The 9,908-nt window shown below is 26.6% G+C and overlaps 2 protein-coding genes across 4 annotated transcripts; one reads left to right on the plus strand and one right to left on the minus strand.

Moving 5' to 3' along the window:
• Positions 1-3,806: 3,806 nt before the first annotated feature.
• LOC132926551 (RING finger protein B-like) lies at positions 3,807-8,094 on the minus strand. 3 transcript variants are annotated; one of them, XM_060990918.1, is made up of 7 exons: positions 7,888-8,094; positions 7,480-7,577; positions 6,234-6,839; positions 5,800-5,936; positions 5,465-5,734; positions 5,094-5,341; positions 3,807-4,197 (listed from the first exon to the last, which is right to left on the minus strand). In XM_060990918.1, exons 2-7 carry the CDS (start codon positions 7,502-7,504, stop codon positions 3,993-3,995), a joined length of 1,491 nt encoding a protein of 496 aa, XP_060846901.1. In that variant the 5' UTR covers positions 7,505-7,577; positions 7,888-8,094; the 3' UTR covers positions 3,807-3,992. The 3 variants fall into 3 exon arrangements, with proteins under 3 accessions (XP_060846901.1, XP_060846903.1, XP_060846902.1); XM_060990920.1 differs by having other exon boundaries at positions 7,975-8,065; XM_060990919.1 differs by lacking the exon at positions 7,888-8,094 and adding an exon at positions 7,654-7,853.
• A 151-nt stretch (positions 8,095-8,245) lies between these two features.
• LOC132926552 (ribonuclease H2 subunit C) lies at positions 8,246-9,051 on the plus strand. Its single transcript, XM_060990921.1, has one exon. It carries the CDS (start codon positions 8,383-8,385, stop codon positions 8,848-8,850), a length of 468 nt encoding a protein of 155 aa, XP_060846904.1. The 5' UTR covers positions 8,246-8,382; the 3' UTR covers positions 8,851-9,051.
• The last annotated feature ends 857 nt before the right edge of the window (positions 9,052-9,908 follow it).

The following is a 9,908-nucleotide window of genomic DNA, read 5'->3' on the forward strand; positions in this document are numbered from 1 at the left end:
CTACTTTTACATTTTAAAGTATTTTGAAATTAACACCTAACTAATTAAAAGTTATGTATTATTATATTTATTTTTAATTTTAAAATTATAATTAACATCAAGCTGGGAAAAACTGATCACGGACAAAGCCTACCTGGGTAATTCAACTAGTAGTGCCTAACATCTAATTTAAAAATATTGCATATTTTATCTGCTGTTATTAAATAATAGTAGTTAATTAGTAATATACAACTGCAACATCCAAACCATTTTTTAAAATTAAATATATATTTTCTTAACTATTTGCGAAATAGTAATAAATATACTAGATTAACTAGAATAATAATACTAACCAAATATCCAATCATCAGGGATTCATTGAATTCTTTGAATTATGATGTACATTTACATATATGCATTTATCATATTAGGTTGGTATTGTGGCAAAACCGTTTAATTCATTTTTATCAAATTTTACAGAAGTAAAAATCTATGAAACTTGTGATTGGATTAAATATTACATGTTAATTAAATGTATTGTTGATTTGACTCAATAAATAAAAAGATCAATTTTTTTTTGTTATAAAAATTTAACTTATTTTTATTTTAAGAAATTTTGAGATACAAAGTTTTACTGTAACCTTTTTTGAAGAAAACAATTTTTTAATTCACACTTCTAATTTATATTTTATCAGAATACCATTTTATTAAAAATAAATCACTAATGAAGAATTTATGTATTTTGATAAAGCTTGCCAAAGCAAAACTCCCTAACTCATAAGTTAGTAATATTATCTTACTTTCTTGATTTTTAATCAAGTATGGTAATCGAAATGAAAAAAGTCTGAATTTTTAAAACTTCAAGAATTTTTGTTAAATAGGAAAATGATAAAAATGTAACTCAGTTGTAATGAGTAGGTGAATAATTAAGCTAGCTTTACCATAAAATATTAATGAGAGAAATCCGATATCACACCCAAGCGGTATAACGATTTGAATCCACAAAAATGTTGGCCTTAACAATCCCAAAATGTCTATTTTTTTTAACTTTTCTCCAAAACTATTATAGCTAAAAAGTTGGTGAATAGCTCATTAAAAAAGGATTATCAAGCAGATACAAAATATGAGATTAAAAATTTTCAAAAAAAATTATTTAATTTTTCAGTTAAAAAAAATAGTTTATTTTTTACTAGATTTTCATTTAGCGCGGTAGATTACCAAAACTGAAGACCGATTTTGTTATTTGGGGTCGTGTTAGATTCACATTGGTTAGGGAAAGTGCTGTAAAGATTTTCAGAACTTCATCTTCAATTGTTAACTCAGTACAAATCTATAAAGCTGAAAAACATAAAAAACGCCCAATAAAATGTGTTTTAATTTTTTTTTTTGATGCTCTGTAGTGAATTAACTATAAAAGATAAAGTTTTGAATATCTTCACTGCACTTCTCCTAGCCAATGTGAATCTAACAAGACCACAAACAACAAAATCCGCTCTATGGTTTCAGAGATCGAGATCTATCTCACTAAATGAAAATGAAAATAAAATACATTATACATACACATTGGATACAATTAATAAATTTCTAAAAATTGAAAATCAAGAAAGTTTACAAGCCGATATCTACATAGATAATCTCTTTATTATCTATGGATATCTGACCTGGCAAGCGTTTTTTGTCGTAATTTTAGTGTTTTACTTTTTTGTATCTTAATAATTTATCATATTATATAATAAAATATTATATTATCATATTATATTATATTACTAAATATAACTATCAAAAATTAGTTATCGTGATATCAAAATGTGTAGAAAAATACAGTGTATCCATTAAAAAGAATAAGTTATTTTAAATGACTATTGATCTTATTAAATCTAATGTATACAAATTTGACTATTTAAAATAAAAAATAAATTCTATATTCATATATTATGTCTATTTAAAATCACTGAATAATTATTACATAATGGTATCTAATATTTGTAGTAATATTGACACTTATTTATTTAATGTACTCAATTTTTAAATTAATTATTACTGCATACATTAGCTGGCATTAATAAATAAATGTGTCAATTGAAATTCATGTAACAATTATAATTGAAAACTACCCGGTTAATAAATTAAAAAATCTTTAGCAATCATAATAAATATTACAATGAATATCTAACAACTAAAATATAAACAAATCTAAAAACCTATTTCATTATGCTGAACACGTTTTATTTTTAAATGTATATATTTTGACAAAAAGAACATGTATAGTGCTTATATATAACTAACACATAAACTTAACAAAAATAAAATATTTAATTAAAAACAATTGTTGATTAATAAAATATAAATTAATTAATATAGGTACATACAAAATAAAACTGAAGTTTTGAAATAAAAATCTTGATTAATGTAACTCAATCCAAATACCATTTATAGAGGGATTATAATTGATTACATGTAATAGGATAAATAGTTGTAATAATAAACATAAATCAAATGTTAATTACAAAAATTATAGCCCTAACAAACAGTTCATTAAATAAGTTAATTATTTACAATTTATAGTTGACATGTCGTATAATTTAAGTATGACAATATAAGCATTATAGTAGTATATAATATTAATTACATTAGTTTTAAATTTCACTGAAGTCATTCAAATGAATGTTTAATAAAAATTAATATATAAAATTATATAAAATAAAATATAAATATATAAAGAATAGTGTATACTATAATAAGTACCTATTTATTATTTATAAATTATAATACATCTTTTTGTTGATATAAAATTTTTATGTTCCTATATTTACATGCAAATTTCAATTGAATATTTATTTTATTCTTATTATTATTTACATTTTATAAATGTCAATTAAATTAAATATATATTGTTTTTAAAGTTATATTTTGAAAAATTCTAAATCTTTTGTGCTTAAAATTATTGCTTTATATTAGTATTCACTATTTAGTTACTTATTTATATTTTTATTTGTATAAATATCATTTATAAATAAAAATAACAAAATACATGAATTATTAATATCAACTATTTTAACTAAAACGAACCAAATTACAATTTAATTGTTAAAGAAAAGTTATAATGAGTTATTATAAATTAACATCTAACATTATCATCATGCAATAAATACATTAAAAAAAAATTAACAATTGAGCATAACAGTATGATAAAAGTAATAAAAATTTAAACAAATTAAATTCTTGATGAAAAATATATATTTTTTTTAAAACAAAAACAAAACAAATTACATTAATTATTAGATTTATGGATATAAAATAAAACAAAATATATTTACATTTTAGAAATATAATAATATTGGTATACAATAACAAAACATGAAACTATTATAGTTATAGTAATGTTAACTGATTACCATGAATATTTATCAGTACGCAGCCTTGCAATTTATTACAAGTTTATACATAGTTAGAAAATATATTAATGCAAATAAGAGTAAACATCAGCTTGTTTAATAGTTAAAATTAGGGCTCAGAAACTATACAAATAAAATTACACTTTATAATTAAAGTTAACTTATTAAATATTAATTATATTACCTATTGTATATTACATATTATATTTTTATTAAAAAATAAAACAAACAAGGGTATACTAAGCCATATTAAAACATGATCAAAATGTTTTATTGTAGTAAAAAAGTATTATTTTTTTACTTTGCACAAATTTTCTGAAAATTAAATATATATGTTAATAATTCAATATGAAATACATAAGGTAATAAAAGACAATTATAGTATGCAAATAAATAAAAATAAACATTTTTTCTAAAAATTGACAAAGTATATATTTTAAATGTTTGTTTAAAATCTCTTTCTGTCGGATATAATAAGTTCCTAGTTTGAACATTCATAAACTGGGAGCATTTTGAAAAATATGTAACTCATACAACTTTAATCCCTATTAATAGTACCATATAAAATAAATATTATTTTTTTAAGCCTCAATATTAATGTATAAATATATCATGATTTTAAACATCATTGTTATGTTTGAATATTCCTTGTATTATCTCAGGCTGTTCTATTTGATGTTGTTGTAAGTTACTGCATCTGTGGCTTACAAGTTTTGAAAGAGCTTCACGCAAACGGCTATTTTCGATTTTCAGTTTCCGATTTTCTTCAGAAAGTAGCTCCCACCTCTGTTTTCGCTTTATTCTACACCGTTTCGCGGCTGACCTGTATCAAATTATTTATTTTTATCAATTACTAATTTTATAGTCTATATACAGCCATACATTACAGCCAACAATACTAATATTTTATTGACATTACTGTACACTTCAATAATAAATAAAGTTATTACTTTATTAGGTATTATTTTAGTATCATTGATTATATATTTTAGTATAATATAATAGCTATACATAACCAAAATTTAAGACTGAATTTTGTATAATATGTATGAAACTATTTTCTATATCAATGTTTCCTAACCTTATTGCTTACTTCGACTTCTATAAGCATATACAGGGTGATTTTTTTATCATTAAACACTCATTATTTAAAAAATGTTTGTCCTATAGGTTTGGCTGTAAGGTGTTGGTACAAGATTCATCACTGCATCAGTCGATAATGAGTTCAGCACATATGAAAATATGTACCTCCTATTATTATTTGTTACCTATGTGACTACGGCTACTGGTCTTCAGAAACAAGAAGTATTATAAAGCCGAAAACTGCCCAACTTTGAAAAGCTATCTTGCTAAAAAATTAATTAAAAATAATAATTTGAACAATAAAATTCAGAAAAAAAAGTCCTATTAATTTAGTTTATTCTAAATAAAATATAAGTTGCTATTAAAAAATCAAAAGTTGATAGTAGTTTCACTATTAAATAAAAGGGTGAAAAAATATAAATTTCATACAGTTTGAAAAAAGCATGAAACAGAATATTTTGAAAAAAAAAATGTATAAAAGTCAATACTTGACAAAATAGTAATAAGAAAAAATGAATCACTGTATTTACATATACAAATAATTGTCTTATAAGTGTATGAAAATCTGGCATTTGATGATAAAACAAAAATTAAATCATTGTGAGTGTTATGTAGTAGGAGAAGTATTACAGGTACCTGTTTCTTTCTAACATTTCTTGTTTTCGTTTCTGTTTTAACTGCTGCTTTCGACTATTGCAGTCTTCATCTTCCTGGCCATTACTATTATAGTTTTCATGTTCTATTCTATCAATATTTGTAACAATATCAATGTCTTTATTCTGCTGTTCCAATAGTTGACCGAGTTTATCACGGCTTTCAGTAATGAGTGAAGGCTTCTGGCGCTTCTGTAGCAGTTGCTTTACTAATAGATTCTGTTTAAGAGTCTTTAATTGATCATAAACATAAAAATGTTATATCATTATTACTTAAAAAAAATATTTAGAAAAATTTAGTTTATTTAATAGTAATAGTAGTTACGAAAAAATTAAAGATTGTTAAATGCCAACCTGTTTAATTGTATTTGAATCATTATTGACATTGATGATTACACGGCCATTATCAACATCAATTTCTTCATCATAGAAATCTTGATCATGGTGTGTTATTGTTGTTGTGTCAATAACACTAGTTGTGGTTGTAGTTGTCGGAACAATGAATTTATGCTGATCGATTAATTGTTGGTGAGGTTGATGTTCAGGTTGTATAGGAAGAGTTGAGTTACGTAATTGTTGTTGTGGATGCTCCACCATCATAACTAAGACACTTCTAGTTGGCACCTATCAAAAAAAAATAAAACCAATTATATATTTAAAATTTGTACATGGCTATAAAGTCAACTTACTTCTGCTGTTGACGTGATATAAACATTTTGCTGAGGTTCTACTTGAGATTGAGGTACAGTAGTTGTATTCATCTTATTAGATTCAACTGATGCTGTTGTTGTAGAAATCATATCTATCATTGTGGAAGTTTTTACAACTGAAATAATATTATTTAAAACGTAAACAAGCCAATTTCTAATGTAAAAATGGTAATAGGTTTTTTCTATTTATGTGAGAATATGCATTGAAATAATTCATAATTTTTTCTTACAACTTACGAGAACATGCTAAGTACCTACCTATTAAAGTAGATAGATAGTTTTTATTTAAACACAAAATATATAAATTGTAAAAAAAAACCTAGATATATTTTTAAGTTATTTCAATAATCTTAAAGAAAAATGTTATATAATTTATTATTTGGGTTGGAATTATATCTAAATTTAACACTTACTACTATTGTTATTGGATGTGTTAACAACAGTAGTTGTCGCTATGAATGGGGTGTTTAAATCACCATCATTGTTATCATTGTGATTGAAAAGATTTTCTGATGGATTAGCTTCATTTTGTTGTTGTTGTTGCAATACAGCTTGTTTAAATGTTTCGTCAAATGGATTAGCCATCATCATGGTTGTCACAATTGCTGTCGATGATGAGTCAAATAAATTTGAAGAAATAGGTTGTCCAGTTGATGTTGCCGTGGTGATTACTGTAGCAGCATTAGATGTAGGGGCTGTACTAATAGTTGTATCACCTGTTGGTCCAGTTAACGAAGACATTACTACAATGTTTTGTAAATCGTGAAATAAACCCATATCATCACAATGCCTAATGAATGTATTTGGAGTGGGTAGCTGCTGCTGTTCATTATGCTCTGTAGAAGTAGTAGTAGTCGTCGTCATCATTGACATTGATGTTGTAACCGATGGAATAACTGGTGTGAGAAGTGGTATATTTAACTGTTGTTGTTGCTGTGGAGATGATAGCATTAATAAAGGAGGCTGTGATGGTGATAATTCTTCTGTGGTTGGTACAGGTGATAGTGGGTCGGGTGGTGCTGTAACCAGAAAATATTCAGAAATCATTACACATGAGACATTGCTACATTTTAAATTTTATATTTTTAAATTTTTATGTATTAGAAATTAGTACATGTATAATACCTGTCATTATTTAAAGGTATTTTAAGACTTTATTTCTCAAATGAATGCAATATTTTTATTTTGTTCTTTTTTTAAATATAAGAAATTATCGTCACTTAGATTTATTATATAATGTATGGTATACGAAGCTTTTAAGAATAAACTCAAATATTTAAAATTTTAAAATTCTTTAAATATTATTATTTAAACTATAATTATTGTTAATTAGTTTAAATATTACTAATTTGTATTACTGTGTAACCTGGGTACTATGTAGGTACAGTTGTTAAAAATCTATTTTCAATACTTGTTGATCATCATAGCAATAAAATATGCCTAAGGTAAATTATATCTATAGTATGAGTAAACTATGTCTATTTTATAATATATTATATAAATTTTAATAAAATGTATTTTCTTCAAAACTTCAAAACAAATACACTAAATACAAAATTTTATTTAAATAATTATAATACTCGTACATCTATCAAAATTATTGTTTGTCAATGATAACAATGATGTTAGTTGTTAGGTATGAAGTCGAATGTATCTTACTTTGGTAATAGTAATAGTATGCCATTCTATCGCATTCGTTTTCTTAATAATATAGCTGGTCGTTACTGCAGTGGCTGCGACATTCGTTCGTTTGATGGCTACAAAGAAAAACGAACAACATACATTAATCGTTGTAATGAGACACATGCCTATGTACGTGTTGTTAATAACTACTGTGGGCTCATCGACAACGATAATAAAGTGTTCGTCACGTCTCGTGCAACAAAGTGGTGAAAAATACCAAAAACATAATTTTGTTGTTGAAAAACGATGAAACAGTAGCGGACGGCGCGGCGACGGAACTTTTACTTTCAAAAAGTTTAAAAGTCGGTCGCCGCGCTCTCAATGCACGCGCGTTATCATTTAGACGACGCGACGTTTGTATTATCTATACTAGTTGGTACTCACGTGATAGCGATACTCGAGGCTGTGGACGTCGTGGTACCGGAACAGTAGTTACCATTGACTTATTAACAAATTAATAAAGTTACTAACCGCAGCTGCAGCTAGCAGACGCCTTGACTGAACCTAACTTTGTGACATGAGTTGTGAGTACGTGACTACTATATTGACTGCAGCTCACCGGCCTCCGGCAGAATATGTGAGCCAGCCGTAATTCGTGATTCCCCGTCTTCAACAGCTACCTATACAAATCGAAGTGCTGGCGGAGCGACACGCGCCGTCCGTGGAGGTAGCGATTGTTAGTACCTCCACAGTTCACCGGATCTCGTTATCACATCCCGCCGCCGTCGTAATCACGTAAACATTCTAAACTCAATCGATGAATAACGAATGATTTATGATTCAGTTTAAAATATAGTTTTCGAACGACTAACGACTGTAACCGACTATATTTTAGTATTTACTATTTTTTTTCGTTTCTGTTCCAAGCCCCTATACGCAATGCGTTTTATCATAAATCGACCAGAGCGGGTAGCAGAAGACATCGACGCTAATGCTGTTGCGACCGATCAACAGGCAATACACCTGTTGCCATGCAAGATCCACACGCGCAAACCAGATGATGATCGCCAGACGACGACAGCTCCGGTCGATCGATACTTTAGTCCATACACCAAAGCCACAACAGATGATGAAGCCGCCTTGTGGCACGCGTCATTGCGTGGTAAGCCATTGACGGGCGTCAAACTTAGTATGCCCGATGGCTATGTTGGTGTATTGTGCGTCAGCGAGGAGGATGATGGCAGTCGTAATACAGTCAACGATTCTACAACTGCAGCCGTTACAGGGGAAATAACTGAACAACTGATGTACTGGAATTGGGACCGAATTCCGACGCGTGAAGACCCATTGCTGTCAGCACTTGACTGGGTTCGGGTATCTGAAGCCATCATGACCAACAATGACTGACACTATTATTTTGTATGTTCCTACAATAATGCTTGCGTTTATTTTTTCAATTTATTTTTCATTACAAAGATATACCTTATTCATTCTAATTTTTAAATACTATCAATTAATATTTAATATTGTATATTACATAAAGTTTAATTTTTATAGTAAAGTACTTTTATAATTACACATTATTAAATATTTATTGATAACAGCAAACTAGTTTCCTTTTTTATGAACCTAGTAAAGCTTTAAACATACATATAATGATTTATGTTTATATAACATAATATAACTAAATATTTATTTATAAAAAAAAATGTCTTGAGAACAAGCAATTCATCTATTGTGTAAAATTGTATGTACATAGTATATTATTGTGTTGAACACTCTCAGTTTGACCATATTATTAAAATATAATACTATTAAAGGTAATATAAAAATATTATAAAATGTATGTAATATGGGTACAACTGATAAGTATAGAAAGTAAATTTAGTATTACTAAATACTAAAATGTTATGTATCTATTAAATAAGTACTATTTAATCCACCTTATGCAATAATTAAAAAAACAATTATTTATATACTTAACATCATTAGGCTAATAATTGTAACAAAATAACGAATAGTAACAGTAATAATTGTATGGAACACCAACTTGTATGTGTTGTCTTTATCTTACAAACATACAAAATATGTTAGGTTCACAACAATTTATTTCATAGTTATTTTTAAAATTACAATGAATTTATATATTATAAAGTTTTAAGACATATTTTAGGATTTTGTACTTTTTAAAAGCATATTTATGATTTTTATGACTCGACGAATCAAGAATCACTTATTATTATTTCACTCATAAAAGTTATTATGGCTAATTGAACTTATTAATAAAAATAGGTAAGAATGGTAAGATAACTAATCGTAATCAATAACCGAAAATGTCCAATTGGTATTGCATAACAATATCAGATAAATACGTAATATTATATTGTATCGTACCTATCGTACTCGTCAGTCCTGGTTCATACTCGTGTGGTGCGTTAATAAAATAAATAATTTTAAAATTATGA

The sequence above is a fragment of the Rhopalosiphum padi genome, chromosome 3 (assembly GCF_020882245.1).
Source record: "Rhopalosiphum padi isolate XX-2018 chromosome 3, ASM2088224v1, whole genome shotgun sequence".
Lineage (NCBI taxonomy): Eukaryota > Metazoa > Arthropoda > Insecta > Hemiptera > Aphididae > Rhopalosiphum > Rhopalosiphum padi.